Source organism: Cryptotermes secundus, unplaced genomic scaffold (genome assembly GCF_002891405.2).
Source record: "Cryptotermes secundus unplaced genomic scaffold, Csec_1.0 scaffold58, whole genome shotgun sequence".
In the NCBI taxonomy this organism is placed as follows: Eukaryota; Metazoa; Arthropoda; class Insecta; order Blattodea; family Kalotermitidae; genus Cryptotermes; species Cryptotermes secundus.
In genome coordinates this window covers 97,037-116,382 of record NW_019734309.1, presented here as the reverse complement: position 1 = coordinate 116,382, position 19,346 = coordinate 97,037, and the positions used below count along the sequence as shown (strand labels likewise).

The window sequence follows — 19,346 nt, the reverse complement described above, 5'->3', positions numbered from 1 at the left end:
CACGGCCGGTCACGGTAGGCGAGCGGTCTAAGGCATGTACTCTCTTCGCTCGCTTGGAAACCGGGATCGTGGGTTCGAATCCCACTCAGGGCATGGATGTTTAGTTTGTGTGTGTGCGTTGTTCTGTGTTGCCTTGCGACGAGCTGATCACCCGCCCAAATGTGTAAGATCTAGAAAAACCGAAGTGAACGGAGTTCATGGAGGTAGGCCTAGGCCCACTGGGGCTGTGGTGCCAAGGAAAAAAAAAATGAGGTGACACACATGTTGGTTATGTTAGGGTCGCGTCGGTACAGTGTCGAGTGGTGGGTTGACTGACGAATTCGAAACTATTTGGAAGGAATCGTGTGGCATAATCGAGGTAAATTTGCCTGGAAGGAGTGAAGGAAAACTGACGAAGAGTCTGCCAGTGTTACCTGTGTCCTGGCCGAGATTTGAATTGGGTACCTCCCGAGTGCGAGGTTTTATCTCCGCGCCAACCGCATAGGTCTCCATGTCTAGGCTTGCTTCCTTTCCGACAGAGCTGTGTCCTTAGCCAGTTGGGAGTTCTGTGCGCCGAGTTGCTGAAACCGTTTCGCCGTCATGCATTTTTATTACAGGCAGACCGATAATTACGTTATTTGGCGATGTTGCCCTGCCGTAAGTTCGCATGAGTCACAAACCAGGATAGCAGCATTGCTTTCCGGAAGTATGAAACATCGCAGTCGAATGCCGTTCACCGCAGTTGCTAGAGAGACCGGTCACGCTCACGTGATGTTGTATCATACTACTTTTGCAAGACGACATGTCAGTTCACTAATGAAGATAACATTAATGCCTTCCTTGTATCTGCACAGCATTCCTGTCCACATATCTCGTAAAGCCTGCACTGTCATTGTCTTAATCAGCGAAAGGGATTGGATATTTGCAATAGCTGTAGATAGCCCTTTGGCGGCGCAATATTGAGTACGCATCCCGAGCCCATTCTGGTTTGCTGGCGTTCTTTGCAAAGAAGGAACCTATATATTTAGATATTATCGGCCCTTTCGTTGCCTGATATCATCCCGTAAATGGTTGTGGCAGATTTTGCGTACAATAAGATATGTTCCAGTAATGAGAGAACCACGTTCTTCGGTCATGTTGACCGTTACGAAGCCAGCTTTTCATAAAGTTATCGTCAGTGAACTTTCTTGTGTACGCCCGTATCATAAACAGTATTCGAATGTTTCTTGATGTTAATTGTTAATATGAGGCACCAAGTGCGTAACATTAGTCGACTTTTATTTTTTTTTAGCCGAATGTACATACAGTAAACCCACGCTGATCCAGAGTAATTGGAAGGTCGTCCGGATTAACGAAGAAAAAGATAGCCCAAAATGACAAAGAAATTGAAACAAATAAATGTAAATTTAATGATACAAGTAGTGCCGATGAAAAGTAAAATATCACTATAGAACATTTATTTATAAATTATAAAAAGACAGTACTTTTATTCATCAATAGAAGACTCGGAAAATGTACTTGTTTTTGAACATAATAACACAGGATTGAAGAAACTGTGTCATGTTCTGTCTGAACAGACAAGTGACTCATCTGCCTTCCTAAATGTCATGTGTCTTTAATGTACTCAACTGTGAAGAGAATATTTCATTTTTCGATTCGGATTAGCGAGGGTTTACAGGACATCCCCACGTATACTTGAAACGTTTCACAACTTTTGTTGTAATTCCATGTTGTGCTTTGTTATGCTGTTGAAGTGTGATTTTCTTTGCATGTTTTAGTGAGGGCCATTTATAAAGTGTGCTGAACTACAAAGAACGCTTTTGGAAATTCTGTGTGCTGTATGATGGAATACACTGTTTCCAATCTTGTTATTCTAGCCAGCAAGTTGCAGAAGCCGGCGCTATTTCAGTGGTTAAAACGGTGCCGCTTTTAAATGGTCAGTGAGCACTTGTAACGTCACGAAGTCTTACTGTCAAGTGACGAAGGGTGCAACTCTAAAATTGAATAATGCCGGTAAAGATGCCTGTTTCTGTCCTGCGTGGCTTGGTACTAGAGTGAAACCCCGGAGTTCCTTAATGCCCGGTGTTTGCTGAGCTGCATGAACGTGTCCCCTGATAAGATTTTGTTTTTTCTTTGTGGTTGTCAGTTACCTGCTGGATCATGAACCAGTAGCTCTTATTTACAGTAAACCCACACTGATTCAGGGCGAAATATGAACAATTAAAAATACTGTTAGCAGTAGAGTAGCTACTTTAGAAGACACGCAGGATTTAGGAGCAAGAGGACTTTCAGACTGTTGGCTGAAACCACACAAGAAAATATCGCAAGATTGGCTTGAGCTGGATTTAGGAGACCCTGGATTTCAGCTTCTGACAGAGGAAGAAATTGCTGCAGTGATATTTTTATTTATTTTCATCAGAACTACCTATATTATTACATTTTATATTTATTTGTTTTCTAACTTTCCTCTCTTTTGGGGCCATCTTATGCTTCATAGATCCGGATTAGCGAGGGTTTACTGTATTGTCATTATGCACGTATTTTGAAAATTACGATGTATGTTACGTGGATGGTTTCCCTTAGTTACAGGTGCCATCCACTTGGTTCTGATGGATGTTTTGTTACATGTTGAACATCATATCAGCAAAATTATTTTCATCTGTATCCTACACGAAACAGTGGATAATACTAAGATGAACGTTGTAACGACTGGTTGAACGCAGTTTCACAAATATGTGCACGGTGCTTGAGAAGCCTGTGGTCGGTCAGTTGATCAAGAAATTCCCTTGTGGAACCCGAAAGCTGCGCTTGAGCCCGCCACTTGTCCCTGTCCTACACACGCCCATTCCGGCGCAGTGTTAATATAAGATGACCAGAGGTGCTATAAAATGAAGATATGTGGAAAACTACAAAAGAAGCGATTCTAATCGGCATAACTCTCTCAGTCATGGAGCTGAGCCCTTCTTGAGAAGCCGCCAATTGTGCAGCTACCCGTTGGTTCATTATCGTGTTACAAGAGCTCTCCTCAGGTCCCTATCGATACCAAATCTCATCCATTTTCTTTCGCTTAGGCCGTTTATCCACAGAACCCGTCCAGGTCCGAGACTTCTTGAGAATTTTCATAACGAGTTTATTTTTTACGGCGATGAGAAGATAGCCCAACGTCCAACCCCGAAGCTGGAGGATCACCCCTCGTCTGCCATCCGCGACTGCTTATTGAATATATTCGCAGCTTCCCTCGTAGGACGACACCTCCATCCGCAACCTGAGGACGCGCCATGCCGTGGTGACAAGGGACCCACCTGACATGGTTGTAATCAGGATAAGACAGTAGAAGAGGGGAAGGCATGGAGTGAGGTTAGAAGAAGCACTGTTCACAGGATATGGTCGGTGGAAGCGTTTCAGAGATGCCCCGTGCCCCAGAAGGGAGCAACAGGAATTAATGAACACTCCTTTCACCTTGAGGTTTTCTGATATCTCCCATGCGTGTTGCTCTGCCTACGTCATTCCACCTCCCCCTTTGAGCGCACAAATTACGAACATGTTCATTGCTCGCTGTTTTCGGTGCATTCTTCCGTCCAACTTATGCTCTTCCCCTGTGTGAGAGGTTAGTTTTATACAGAATAGCGTGTAAAGCCGTTTTAATCGTGTACTGTTTTAGATACAGGAGAAGGTGAAATGTGTGTAGTATTAACACTAGTGTTTCATGTACTCTGTATGTGAAGTTTCTGGGTAGGAACAAGGGTACAAGGTCGTGCCATAGCTCGGGCGGTTAGTCGCCGGCTTTCCGCTGCGGCGGCCCAGGTTTGATCTCAGGTCATGTGGGATTTATGGTGGATATTGGCACTAGGGCAGGTTTTTCCGAGTACTTCGGGTTTCCCCAACCGACTGCTCCGTACTGCTGGTAGAATGGGCCAGTTGGTGGGCGACGTACCAAATGGGCTCAGTCTCACCCCACCCCGAGAAGCTTACAGAAATACAAGGATGTGAACTAGATTCGTCTAGCTCAGGCAGGCTTTTAATAAACGTGATGTCATGAGCTCTGGGGTTCCGTAACTGCTGAGAATTGCTTCTCAGGAAGGACTCAGTTTCATGGGGGAAGTTCTTCGAGTGTCGGTATTTCTTGCGCGAGGTGTATAGGCCCGCAGCCGGCTTGTCTGTCGCGTGACGTGAACCAGTTTGGCGTTCAGACTTGGCAACTGATTGCGGCCAGGGTTAACCGACTCATGGAACAATGACGCAGCATGTCGCTTACTACTCTGCAAAAGAAATATGATAATTCGCTTCTGTGAAGGCGGTGCCCCCTCAATACCAACAAGAAAAATGACAGTGTGTTAGTGGACTTTGGTGTTGAATTGATTTTCGAAAAAGGTTCTGACGTAGATATGTAACACAAGGAATTGCAGGGTCTTGATGCTTTGTCTATCGTCCGGTGTTCTGAAAACTAGAGAACATAGCGTTTCGGAAACTGGATGTGTTTCCGTCCGCGTGTAAGGGGGTGGGGCATATACGAGCTAATCACAGTATCGGACAATGGGAAAGGCCGGAACACCCAGTCATTTTGAGCCCAGCACGTTTGTTTATAAAGGGATGGTGCCTGGCGGTCCAAGAATTGGAGCTTTTTAAGCACTTCAGAATACGGATTAATTTCTTGGCCCCAGAATACCGATATAAGATTGTTTGGGAATTGAGGTACTTTAGATTGTGTTAGTGAGCCATGAGGTTCGGAACTGTCTCCGTCTTTAAGCATTAAGAATTGTACTGCTGTGATTGCTTCCTCACTTTTCGACCCAGAATATGGAGGCAGTATGTTCCTCCAAACGTCGGGTCAACTCGTGTACACGACGTCACACCCTCAACATGGCCTTATGTTTCAAGTCGACAGCTTTCATGCTGCATCTATCGCAAAAATTTTTTATACAGACTGTCGGAGCGAAGTGACGCCGTTTCAGAGATATAGGTTATATCGGTTCAGTAGGCCCTAGGCAAATATTTTATCGGAATATTATTGACTTCAGACGAAATTGCATCTCCTTTGAGCAGAACCAAATCCGTCACACGAAATTGCCTATCGAAACTGCGTCCGTCATACGAGACAGCAGTCGAGCCGAATATCATGATCCAGTGATTGGTATTCTTGCTCCATGTTCGGGGATATCCCAGGTTAGTCTCGGTCCGAGACAGTTTTTGTCGTTTCCCTGAATCCGTCCAGGAAAATGACGGGATGGAACCTAACTTGGCCACGATGACTCCCTTTCAGAGCCTTCTAAATTCATTGTTCACTGATCAGTCGACGCTGCAAGCCCTAGTTAAGTGGTGGCGCCGCTAAACAACAGGCAGTCATGAAGATATATCGGTACAAATACTTCTGGGTTTGCGTTCGTACACAAATTCGCCCACGCATGCTGTTTTGTTAGGGCTCGTCCTTCTCATGCCTTAAAATAAGACGGAATTTGCCGTCTGAGTGTATCCGTTTTGTTTCCTTGTGCTGATTACACTTTGTCAAACCTTACAAGACCATATTCACGTGGTGTAACCATGCTAACGGAAACTTTACAAATCTTGTGTTAAACATATGGGTTATAAATTTATTTTTTTCTCTGTGCTACAAGTCGGAAGGCGACGGGTTCGATTCCCGATGAGTTTATTGGATTATTTTTCAATTGAACTAATGCTTCCAGCCGCACTATGGACCTCGGGTCGACTCAGTCTCTAACAGAAATGAGTACCAGGAATACTTCTGGGGGGTAAAGAGCGGCCGGCGCGTAAGGCTGACAACCTTGCCGCCATCTGTGAGCCAGTTGTCTAGAAAATGTGGGAACCTCGACGTCTCACAACCCTGTGGGCCTCCGCGGCCTGTTACAGGGATAGCTTAACCTTTTTTTACTTATAAACTGTTTAAATTCTTAAGGGTTCTGACAGTGGTGTATAACAGAATTTCTGGGTTTCGTTAGTCCATCGTCCGGTATTCGAAAACACTGTGTTCAAGTTTCTTTCAGAATACCGGACGATGGACGAAGTTAAAAAAAATCCAGTAATTCTTGAGTATACATTTCTTGTGGCCATTTAGAACTGGTGGTGTCGAAATGCATTGCTGCTGGCAGTTGTGCGTACAGTTTCGTGGTTATAGTGGGTACAGTGTGTCGAGCCCGCAGAACCAAGAACCACAGCGGAATTGCAGAGTTCCAGTTTATTGACTACTCCAAGTGAGAATGACACGACACACCATGAGCAATGAAATTGCCATAACTACGGCCTGCATCAATAAATTTTAACAAACTTCTTGACACATTGTATATTCCCTATTTTATGTATTTAATATGATTTGTAGTTTCTTTTAATAATGCACGCTCCACTAAAGATGGTATTGTGTAAGCCAGAAACATATCGGGCCCTTAACCGCACATGATACCTGTTGCATGAGGAAATAAACGAGATATGCGTATATGGTATCATACGTCGTATTTTATCGCGCATACCGAATTTGGTTTGGAAGATCTGGAAGTTCGATTGGGCGGGGATAGTATAATCTTCCTCCCCCCACGGGAGTACGATATTCCTTTAAGTGGTTCTTTCAGCCAGTCATGCAGCATCGAAGTGTTGGGTGATTCATGGCGCAGTTAAAAAAACTTTGACATTTGCCTGGAGGGGCTGAGATTTAAACTCGGCACCTGCAGTTGCTAAGCGGGAATGTTTTCCCCACGCATTGTCTGCTGGTTTGCCTAAAACCACAAAAGTTATACAAAAGTATAATTTTGTTTGTGGCTCTGTATGGGTGTGAAACTTGGTATCTGACATTAAGGGAGGAACATAGACTGAGGGTGTTTGAGAACAGTGTGCTTAGGAGAATATTTGGACCAAAGAGAGATGAACTGACAGGAAGTTGGAGAAAACTACATAATGATGAGCTTCATAATTTGTACTCTTCTCCAAGTATAATTAGAATGATCAAGTCAAGGAGGATGAAATGGGTAGGGAATGTAGCACGAATGGGGGAGACGAGGAATGCTTATAGGATATTGGTGGGAAAGCCAGAAGGGAAGAGACCGCCAGGGACACCAAGACATAGGTGGGTGGATGATATTAAAATGGATCTGCGAGAGATAGCATGAGATGGTATGGACTGGATCGATCTGGCTGAGGATAGGGACAAGTGGAGGGCTGTTGTGAACTCAGTAATGAACCCTCGAGTTCCAAAAAGATGCTGGGAAGTTCTTGGGTAGTTCCACCATTGGCGGCTGCTCAAGAAGGGCTCAGCTTGATGAAGTTTGTTAGTGTCTGCTTATTACGATTTCGCGGTTTGTACTGAGTTGGGTATGAAACGCCGTGCGTACGAATTCATTGACGGTGTAAAGTTACCAGTGATTGGTGGGAATGAAGGTTTGGATCCCTTCTCTTTCCTTACTCAGTTACCGTTTGCGCATGACTCGCCAGCTTGACTATATATGGTCATGCTGCAGCGACGTAAGTTCTGATAGGGAGGGGGGAAGGGAATACACCTGCTGCCGATTGTCTCATTCGCTCAGCGGCTACGCAACCAGCAAATTTATCTTGTTTAAAAGTAAGGTTGATTTGTAACCGTTGGCCCCACCTCTTCGTAAGGTTCATAGTTAAACCCGATCATACTGGTTGCAGGCTTCTTCACGGTAGCGAATATCACCCTATGCCGGTATTAGATGCGATGTCACAGAACTTGGGGGGGGGGGGGATTTAAATCTGCCACAACTTCTCACAATTGTTGCGATGACTAAGGCTTTAAACATTACGTGTTTCGGAATAGTCTGCCATCCACTAGGTACTGTGGACTCTTTCCTCAAGAGGGTGAAGTGGCTGGGAGTGCCCCCATCTAGTGCAGAGTTAGGAATGGTGGAGCAATACGTCCGCTGCACCATACATCTTTGTGGTGTGGTGCGCAGTGAATTAAACGCAGGGATAACGTGACGTATTTCAGGATAATTGCAATGTGTGCTACCCCCTAATGAGGGCAGCCTTCAGCAGATGCCTTCTCCCATGAATGTTCGTGTGATTGGAGCTACGTACCACCTGCTTTTGCTTTAAAGCCGTGTATTTCCGCATAGAGTAGACGAAGGGGAGGAGTGGAGGTGTAGCTGGGGTCCCTGGCGGCTTTACTGCCCCGGTACTTATAGCAGAGAAAAGGTGTGGAAGAAACGGAGAATAAACTTGCCTCTAACGGAATTTGAAACCCTTTTCCTTGGTCTGTAGTACGTAGCTCAGGCAGTAAACTGAGATTTTTATGGGCGATCTGAGTATTGACGTCCCCTGTTTTCTAGAACGTCGTTAGGCGGTTGGTCTTGATGGAAGCGCCGGGAACTTCGAAATATTTTTGGATGAACTTCATGCTTCGGAGGGTTTAGTATGACGAGCTGTTGTGGCATTTGTGGTATTCTCTGTTCTGTGCTGCATCGCGGTTATCAGTCCATGACTGATCGCAGTTTGGTGTTGCCTTTTAGCCCCTTTAAAGCCCAGTGGTTACTACATGTACCACATGCTTTATCGTACTAAAACTCTGCATTCTGCCCACACAGTGTAGTCGTGTTTCAAATGGTTCTCACAGTAAACAGCGATTGTTTCCCCAAACAGCATTAACCGGTTGGGCTTTGTAGCGGAGACATAATGTGTTCCCTGTGAGGTACGAACTGAATTCTTATATATTTTTTGGAAGTGTATTTGTGTGTTCCGTATGGTTCTCGTAATAAATAGCGACTGTTTCCTGTGAGGTACGTACTGAAGCTTTGTATAATAGAAGAAATTCATTCTTTGCCGGGTTGAGAAGATCGAGTAAGGTTGAATAGTCGCATGGTAGATTCCACCTTTAAGTGTGATTTTCCGTGGAGAGCCTGTAGAAATATATTGACGAAACCGCAGGGCCGGATGATATGATTACCCATACCCCTCTTCACCCTTTTAACAGGAAACTGGTAGCTTGGGCGTGCGTGAAGTTCTTTCCGCGTGTTAAGCTTTGTTTTCCGGTCCGTAACTAACGAATCGCAACTGTAGTATTGGTTGCCATGTCGCGTGGTTTTAGTGAAGTAATTTATGCACCTCTCCCATTTTCACAGCTGCAGTGTACCGTACAGTTTCACTCATACGGAAATGTAAAATTCACAATACGTACCATAACTTTTCCCGTAGTAAATGTAGGAAATATACATTCTTGTGGGTTATTTAACATCGTTCTCAGTATAGAGGTTAGGGTAGTAGGGTGGCTGGTGAAAAGGTTTTGATGGAAGCAGTTGTGGCCTAATCGAGGTATTCTCCCCGCGTTTGCCTAGAGGGAATGAAAACCACAGCCACAGAATAGCTGGTCGAGTTTGGAACCAAACCTTTAGACCAACTTCTTGGGAGGGTAAGTATTCGAATTTTCTGAAACAAATTCAGCGAAAACACTCTTGAGTAATTGTTTCAAGAAATTCAGAATGCATACATGCATGTATCAGTGTGGTTGCTGTTCCCATTTTACTGAACGATGTCTGGAAAGCGGTGATGGAGTTCAGTTTCTTACTTTGTGTGTACCTCAACCTTTTTTCAGATTAAAAGAGTCCGTTGCAATTTCAGGCCGAAGAAATTTCCGTTGGAATGCATTTTCACTACTAGCATGGGATGGGAGTAAGTGACAAGATGGGGTTCGCATTGATGATATTCATGATGCACGTTTTTAAGGGCGCATCTCTTCAGTAAGCATGGGGTTGTTTCTGCGTAATTTTGAACTAGTTAAGGGAATGTTGTCCCTCAAAGTTGTTGGTGGAATATATGAAGGACACGTAATTAAGGTATCTAGGACAGAAGGTCCTGATCATACTGTACAGTTATATACAAACCGTGCAAGGTTGTGTGTCATGACCGAACTTAAATGGCACGAAATGCTACCGTAACTTTTTTTTTTCGTTATTATTATTATTATAGGGCTTTTTTGGTTGTTCCTGTTATTGAACTTTTCATGGAGACAATTTATATTTTGATTTTGCACGCTGTTATGTTTATAAGTTTTTTTATTCCTGCAATTAAAACCATGCCCTAATAGAAGACATTGTATAGGCATGTGCAGAACTCATACTTGCAAAATTGAATAATGAATTAAGAATTTTTCACGTGACTGCTTTTGCTTTGCACAATAGCATGCAAACTACCCGACCCGTCAGAATCGCAGTGGTTGGCAATGGTGCTGTGAATCACGTGTCAGTAATATATGTCTGTCCCTCCTCTTGGTGAAAACGGGCATGGCTCTAGAACTGATTTTTGAAATGTAAAAATGTATTAAAATGATCCATTGAGAAGGCATATTACATGAAATGGATCAAATAGTTTGTTGCAAAAAAGTGCCTAGTGTTATGATTACAGTGAAAGGAAGGACTGTTCACATTCTCTTCTCAGTTTGTGCATTTTTTTTTTCTTTTTTAGAAGTGAAAAAGTCTTTCTCTCACATACCTCGGGAGTCAGAATAGCTCAGCTGGTATCAGTGTTAGGTTATGGGTTGGACAACATAGGAGTTTGGATTCGATTCCCGGGAGGAACCGCATATTTTCCTGTTGTCTATAGTGCTCAGACCAGATTTGGGCCCAACCCAGACTCCTGTACAGTGGGTACTGGGGCCCTTTTGCTTTGGGTCACGCAACCAGGGAATGAAGCTTGCCACTCGCTTTCTCCTATTGCAGGGATTAAGAATGTTTGAAGCACTACCTCCACTCCCCCATATATCTTCATAGTTTGCTGCATAATTAATTAGCTCAGGGATATCTCTTTCTTGCGCTTTCACATACCTGACATTATGTGATATATACGTGTATGTCAACATACAGTTAGATATTTTCATGAATGTAACAATCCAGAGTATACTTTGTTGACAGCATTCAGGAATTAGTGCGCTCAGGAGAACAGTAGACAAGACAAAGGAGTTCTTTTTGTGGGCTAGGGATTGTGGCCACACTGGACCCAGTATCCCCTGACTGTTCACAAGTATTCTTGAAGAACTGTGTACCAAAACAATCTGAGGAGCTTACAGCGGCTGAAAGTTAATATTGACAGTGCTATCAGCATCACCATGTCTCTGGAAACATCGTCAGGAGGATTGATGCATGGATTCAGAACATCTGAGTATCAGCATGTTTTCTGGACATGCATTTATGTCCCATGTTCTGTGAAGACAAATCATTACAGTGTTTTCTGTTTGGGCACAGTTTTAAAATTGAACACTCTGCTTTCAGGTTTGTGTTGCTGGTATTGCATATGTATTGGATTATGTTTTTGTGAATGTTTTCTTTTAATCCCCCCCCTTTAAGCCTGGTCAGTGCAACGGACCATCTAGGCTTCGTATCAGATTTGGAAAGTTTTCCTCTCTCTGCTGGTAGCTGTAGTGCTTGAGCTCAGCCACCCAGTGGGTATACATTACGTCAGCATTTATTTAATATCTATATATAGAGAGCTGGGATAGCATAGTCGGTATAGCGAATGGCTATGGGCTGAACAACTGAGGGGTCGGGGTTCGAGTCCTGGTAAGGTCAAGAATTTTCTCCAAGTGGTCCAGACGAGCTCTGGAGCCCACCCAACCTCCTATCCAATGGGTACCGGGGGCTCTTTCCCCGGGGTAAAGCGGCCGGCGCGTGAAGCTGACCACTCACTCCAACCAGTGCCAAGGTCAAGGAAAAGTGGATCTATACATCCACTCTCCCGTATGCCTTCATGGCACTGTGCTAAATTAGTTAAGCAGAGGGATAACATACATATATATATATACAGACACACATATATAGTATATGTATGTATGTAAGGGAAAGCCCTCCACAAGAAGATTGCAGAAACTGTGTAAGTACTTAGAGAATGTTGAAATGTTAAAGCAAAAGTCAAATTTTGGGTATGTTTGAGTCTTGCATTTATTCTGTTTGTAACAGGGTGTGGTGCAATGTAGTCTGTGTTTCAGAGCATTTGTGTAGGTTCTCACACTCTTCTACCTGAAGGTGGAAGCAGCAGATTGGTACATGCCCATGAAACTACTAATTTTCACTGCTTTGAGAACTCGAGACCTTAACAGCGCTGTTTGTGCTTCTAGGCTTCAGGAGTCACAGTGTCGGACGTGTGTAAAACTACGTATGAAGAAATCAAGAAGGATAAAAAGCACCGATACGTGGTTTTCTTTATTAGGGATGAGAAGCAGATAGACGTTGAAGTTATAGGTAAGAGCAAATGTTTATGCATACTTATCCATATTTGGCAATGGGATGAGGAGAGCAGAAAAGAGAAGAAAATCCGCAAGTGAAGAACCGATGTGAGTAGGTGCAAATACACTAATTATTGTGTTTGCACCTGCTCACATGGGTTCTTCGCTTGCAGATTTTCTTCTTTTTTCTTCTACTCGGAAGATGGAGGCGATACGTTCCTCTGAAACGTCGGTTAACACAATATCTACACGGCGCCACATCCCAGAAGACTGCTCTGTTCATAGTCACCTCCGTGAAAACCTCAAATCTTACTTGGTAATGGGATGGTTTTGCTTTCCAGAGCACCCTGGCAAAGGCATATATATGTGGCCACAGGAGTCTTAAGGGGCAAAGTAATGATCTTTGTAACTTTCCTTGGTGATGGCTATGAAGCATACATGAGTTTGTGTGTGATAGGCATTCTGACACACAGTGGCCCTTTGTTACATCTGTTACTTTTGTTCTGTTACACATAGCTAGGGGTAATACACCATTGTCAGTACACTTTAGCATTGGTTTAGGACATGTATTTGGAACAATTTTTATGTGATACACAGTAAACCCTCACATCTGGTTGCAGTTAAACCAGATGTTGGATAATCTGGATCGAAGAATGAAAAATGCTGTTCATAGTTGAGTACATACTTTACAAAACTCGTGGCATTTAGTAAGGCTTCTCTGTTCAGACAAAACTTGAGACAGTTTCTTCAAATTTACATTATTACGTTCAAAAACAAGTAGTTTCCAAGTCTTCTGTTGAATAAAGTATTTTAAATAGAGGCTGTAAAGTGATTTTTTTATTTATTTTCATCAGCACTACTTAATATCAATTTTCCATTTATCAGTGTTCATAGTTGTCCCCCCCCCCCAATTTTACTGCTACCGTTTGCTTCACTAACCTGTATTATCACTTAAATATGGATGACCTCTCCCCAGTTAGTCTGGGTTAGCCAAGGTTTACTGTGTGTATGTAAATCAGTTAAGCAGTACAGTTGATTAGCTTGATAATCTGCAGCATTAGATTCCCGTTTGCAGAGAGTGAACATATCTATGACTGAAGGCTGCATCTGTTCAGAACACTCCTGGAAAATGTGTTCAATATGGATTGGAGCCGACATTTTCTCTCTTACTGACATTGGAACTGGAACTCTGGTACAGAATCCTTTTCTGAAAACACGAATGCTGGCTGCTGTTGAGTGGAGAGCATTTCTTCTTTGTAATTGGGAGCGTCCATGTTCCAGTCTCTGTCTGAAGACTAGTTATGTAGACTGAAGTTTGATGTAACTTTCCTCAGCCTCTCCAGCTAAATATGTAGATGGTGCATCAAATAGGCCACAGTCACTTCCTCCCATCCCCTTTATAGTTCATTGATCCAACCATTTGACACTATATAGTCTGAGCTACTGATTGCTTCATTAAATAAACTACAAATAGGATGAAGAGTCCTTTCTTCTGGGATATAACACCAGGTAGTCTGTTGAGTTATCTGACATTTTATATGCTACACTGCGTTACACCCCAAAACAAACCACCTTCGTGAGAACAAAGTTTTCTGAAAATTATAAATTTTTCTCCTCCAGTAACACATTTTCCCAGGCACTGGTCTCTAGTTTCGTAGGAAGGAATTGGTCACACAGGCTGCATAAAATAAATTTTGGTCTGCTTCTACAGGTTTGTACCTATCCTGGGTCTCATCCTGAACTGCCCGTTCTTCTCCTGTTTCAGTTAAACTCAGATTTTTTTCTTGCACAGAACTTCAGATTTCAATGGGAAAAATTTAAAGATGTGTCTGTGCTTAATTAAGCACCACACCATGAAGAGATATTTGCAGAGTGGAGGTATAACTCCACATGTGCTTAACCATGGCAGTAGATGGAGATGAGTGGTGAGCTTCATGCTCCTCTTGCTTTATCTTCAAGGATAGCCTCCAGTATCCATTGGATAGGATGCTGGGTAGGCCCCCATGGTCGTGTGAGCACTGAAGAGAAGAGAAATTCTTGTGCCTTCCACTGATCACACCTTCCTGTGTTTGATGAAGAGAAGCATCTTGCCTTCAAACAATAGCTGTATCATGGGTGAATCTGAGACAGAATTGGCAAAACAGCATGAAGTTGCAAACCTAACAAACCATGAGTGGCCTCTGTGCTGGCTGCTGTATCAAGGTTTAAAAAAATAAAGAAGTGCAGCTTACAGTGAATGCAGTGCAACAGCAGCATGTATGCCAGCTGCTTGTGTAGGAAGAGATATCAGACGAAGAAATTCAGGCAAGAATTTAGTCATCATCTTAATCCATGGTCTTCACAAGAATTGCACCTGAGAGCCAAGGATAAATCTCACAGAAGGGGTAGGGACATGCCACCAGTACGTGTAGACCAGATGATAAGCCAGGTCTGTTTCTTACACATGGCACGGTTATTAAAGGGAAGCTTATTTCTGTTACGAAGTAGGTGGCGTAGCAGTAGTGCTCTCAAATTCTGTGTCCCCAGTGCTGTGCAGTAACCCTGTTGTCTATGTTACAGGTGAACGTAATGCAGCCTATGACCAGTTCCTAGAAGACCTGCAGAAGGGCGGTACTGGTGAATGCCGATATGGACTATTTGATTTTGAATACACGCATCAGTGCCAAGGAACTTCAGAGGTGTGCATTTTGCCAAATTGCCCTTTATAGTAATAATTATGTTCCTGTTCTCACAGCACTGATTGTGAAGCTTAATGGCATCTGGAACTTGATCTAGCAGTACAGGCACACAGACCCTGTCGTGTAGCAATGCATGCAGTGATTGTAACCCACTGTCATTTTGGACAGGTCCCTTTTTGGCACCGTCTTCATAAATTAAATCCTTTTTTTTTTACTAAAACCACAAACACAGATGGAGAGGGTTTCTATTGATTATCCCTGTGGTCCTTGCCACAGTATGTGTGAGGGGATGCCCCACTGTAGCTTGTTCCATGAATAACAAATTTACATCCACTCATGTAAATTGACTATTTGTTGTTATAGGTATTGGGGGGTGGGATCCAATCAGCAGTTTTCTTGACCTGAGATCTTTGGGGAAAATTCCTGTCAACCAAGTCTATTTATATTTAAACCACTGTTCTCAGTGGGGAGAATGATGGAGGACATGCACCCTTGGTGACTCAGTTGGTATGATACTCCACTCCTTTGCACACTGTGCTTCTGTATCCTGCAGTTACAATTAAGTGAACATTAATTGAATGACTACGTAAGTGCCAGATGGATGTTCAGCAAATGCAATGCAACTAATAAAATAATACATGTGCCAGTTATGAATCACACTGTCAAGGCTACTGAATTTTGTGCTGTACTCATCTATGCAGTCCTTTCGCTTATGCGGCGTCCACTGAAGCTAAACACGCCTATTCCCTAAAAGGAACTGTTGATTACATTACCTGAGAATGGTCATAAGTACAGAGGTGTGATGTACAGCTTGGAGACTCCAAGAGACATTGTGGCAACCAGCTCGGAACAGCTACAGTGATGCCTGGTAGAACATGTTGCCAGTATTTTCAGTAAAATTATATTTGTAATGCATTCCAAGAAAAACATTGCATGGAGTCTACAAGGGACAGCATGGTCTGTCTGTGAACATATTCTTCCCTAAGTGACCTTTCATTTCTTCGCACAGTTGCCACAGTCTTTCAAGAAAGACCAAATTGCCTGACTGTCTCCCAATTTGCTTGTTGCTTGTTAGTTGGGCCTTGGCCGTCACCTCAGGCAAAACGGATTCTGAAAGGGGGCTATTACGTCTTGCATTATAAACATAGATGTGAATGTCTTGAAGTAGATAAATTGTTTAAAGGAACTCACCATTTCATTAGATGCTCAGATTGCCTCCCTTCTGCTTGTAACTTCAATCTTTTAAAAAGATGGACACTAATTCAGTTCCCTGACCCCAGTAGATTTGTTTCACAAATATGCTTAAGCTCGTATGATGTGTGGGGCATTATTTGTAGGTTTCCCAACATGAAAATTGCAGGGATTTAAGCGTTTATTTAAAAACATTACTGGAATAATTAATAGGATATGCTTTAGATTAGTGCATTTCATTAGTCAGAATTAGTGAACTTTGTGAAAGAAAGACAGAAAAACCATGAAACATGCCACAGTTTGGATAGTGCTCACCATCCAGAGAAGGAACCAGCACTGTGGAGGTCTGAACAGAACCCTCCAGGCAAGTGACAAGGGTTTTCAGCAGATACAAACTGGAAAAGATAGCCCCATCAAGTCAAGAAAGAAAAGTATCCAGCAAGGCAGTGTAAGATTTGTTTCTGAGAAACAAACCAGTCCCGTTGAAAAAACAAGAGAGGTTCTGGAAAAAAACTAATAGCCTACTTCCCTTTGATACAATATGGATGCCTTGAAGTATTCGTTGTTGCCTTGGGAACACGTTTACGGAGCCATTACCTAACAATGAAAGTAAGGACACAGACTGATGGGAGGGATTTATGAAGTACACTGTTGAGATGGGCTCAAGTTCCGTGATATACATGACGAGTTTCGTAGAGATTGGTTCAGTGTCATGTTCCGCTTCATATAGGTTTTTGCTTTGAGAGATTGCAGCCTCTGAAACAGCTGCATGCAGTTTCACATCATTTGCAACTTGCAGATTGTCTAGGAACTGGTATATAATTCAAAAGGATGTCAAGACCTGCAGTGTGTTCCATTGTTAGCGGTTGATATGAATTGATCAGTGTCTTGCTATTTTTACTGTTATTCTACTGTAGAAACGTTTCCTGATGGGCATTAACCTTCAGCATAGGGGCTTTAATTTTTCTTTATACCTCTTCCAAGACACAAAATAAAAATGATATATAGCAAAATTTATGACAGGACACTGACTTCCTAACTGATAATTGGCTACTGAAAACCAGTCCTTGAATAGGTCACACTTCTTTGAAAGCACTAGAGCGCAGATGAATATTTACTACTCAGTTCTAAAAACAAAGCTGGGCTCTATTTGGCTGACCAAGTCATAAACATTCATATCTAAAGGTAAATAGTACTGAAACTGGTATAGTGATAAATGATTTCTTTATTCAGAGCTAACAAATGAACCTCTGACATGACCTTGCCTGGATTTGTTTTGGTTTCAAACCAAAGATCAAACTGTCAGCACTCCCAAAGAGAGAGCACTGTCCTGTGTTAACATACTTGCTTGTTAGATATATATAAAACATTGGTCTGTTAAAGGTTAAAGTAGTCTCTACCTTAGAGGATGTGATCTAGGCTATGCTTAGCATGTCTAGTATTCACAGATGAGGTGCACAATTCAGCATAACACACACTTCAGTTATCTTTCCTATAGGGTGGGTAAAGGAGAGTACAGAATTAAATTTGAGAATAGTGATGCAGAAATGAGGGGATTACACTGTTGACTGTGAAAACATTTTGCTGCATATCTCATGGGATAATTAATTAATTGATATATGTAGTTTTATACTTGCAGCAACAATATGTCAGTTTTTTATGTAAACAAATCAGAATTGGCACATTTACTTTGTTTTCTGAGAGTGAATAGTATCATTAGCATTTTGACAAAATGAAGCCTCAGAGAACTTGAAATGTGATAACTGAAATTGTACTCAGACCTCATTCTCTGATTACTTCATACTGACAGGCGGCTTGTTTTCATCGGCATATATATAGATATTCCTACCTGTTCATTATTTGTTACCTCAGGCATCAAAGAAGCAGAAGCTGTTCTTGATGTCTTGGTGCCCTGACACTGCAAAGGTGAAAAAGAAGATGTTGTATTCATCCAGCTTTGATGCCCTTAAGAAATCACTTGTTGGAGTTCAGAAGTACATTCAGGTCTGTACTTTGTGTTTATATTAAACAGAAGTTTGGGATTCATATGAGTAAAACAGAATCTGTAATTGATTCTAGTAAGGAGGTTGGTCTAAAAGTAACACAGAAAACTAAGTACAGTTAATCTAGATATTGGATAATGCAATCAAAATATCAAAAATTCTGTCTGTGCAGACAAAACTTTGAGACAGTTTCTTCAAACCTGCGTTATTGCGTTCAAAAACAAGTGTGCTGTCTTTCCGTCTATGGCTGTACAGCTGTTGTGGACCTTGGCGCCTTTTTCAGTTTCTTAATAGTAGGATTCCTTGGAAGGGAGATCAGCCTGTTGCAAGGCTGCTACCTCCACACAGAACAACACAGACACAGAATAAACGTTCAGACAACCATGCCTTGAATGGCATTTGAACCAACGATCCCATGTTTGAGCAGGCGAAGACAGTTCATGCCTTAGACCCTGCGGCCACTTTGATAGTCTCCAGCGTCTTTTATCAGTGAATAAATGTATTGCTTATGGCAAGGTAGGGTTTCCGTCAACACAACAAGTGAGGTTATAGTCAGTCAGTACTCAGATTGAATTTCATTGTCTAACCTCTACATGTTTTGGTTGTCCTGGGACCTTCATCAGGCCATATTGTGATCGTACAGCTGAAGTTATTTGAACTCCCAAACATGGATCCATATTTAGTGCAACATGTTCATATTATAAAGTTATGCCTATATTAGAAATATAAGAATTACAATATTAACTTTCTCAAATATTGAGATTATACAAGATAATTGTATTAACCTTTATCGGACGGGCCATTTAATTTCCGGTAGGGGCAGCTGGACGGAGTTTATATAAATGCCCGCCCTTCTAGAGCAATGAAATTGTAAGCATGTTTCTAAAAATGGTGTGATTTCTACATTTTTTATGATGAACGAAATGAACACTCCTTTAATCTAGAAAGAATATAGAATCAGATATTCTAATTTACAGATTTTAATATCTGTAAAAAATTTTTACACTGATTCCAAAAAAAATTCCCGAAATTCATACATTTTCTGCACCATGCGTTCCAGCGGTGTAATACATTTTCTGCACCATGCGTTTTAGCAGTGTTAAGTCCTTCGTGGCGACCTCACATACAATGCTATCTCTTGTTGAAGCTTATTTATCGTATGGGACATGTTGGTATGCAGGACTGTGGGCATCTGAAATCGCTCGCTGTGTAATATCTGTTAGAAAGACGCAGGAGTACATTCTCGGAATATGGTGTTGCCAGATCAGTCATTCGTTCATTCATTGCAGTCAAACCATTGTGTTTGTAACGATTTTGAAACAT

General features: G+C 42.3%; 1 protein-coding gene across 1 annotated transcript in view; it reads left to right on the top strand.

The window, feature by feature from the left end:
* The window catches only part of LOC111868398 (cofilin/actin-depolymerizing factor homolog), a 36,356-nt gene that overhangs the window by 13,496 nt on the left and 3,514 nt on the right, over nt 1–19,346 (top strand). The window contains exons 2-4 of the mRNA XM_023858992.2: nt 12,044–12,167; nt 14,711–14,829; nt 17,893–18,024. Of these exons, the coding sequence (XP_023714760.1) occupies nt 12,044–12,167; nt 14,711–14,829; nt 17,893–18,024 (375 nt within the window). The remainder of the gene's footprint in view (nt 1–12,043; nt 12,168–14,710; nt 14,830–17,892; nt 18,025–19,346) is intronic.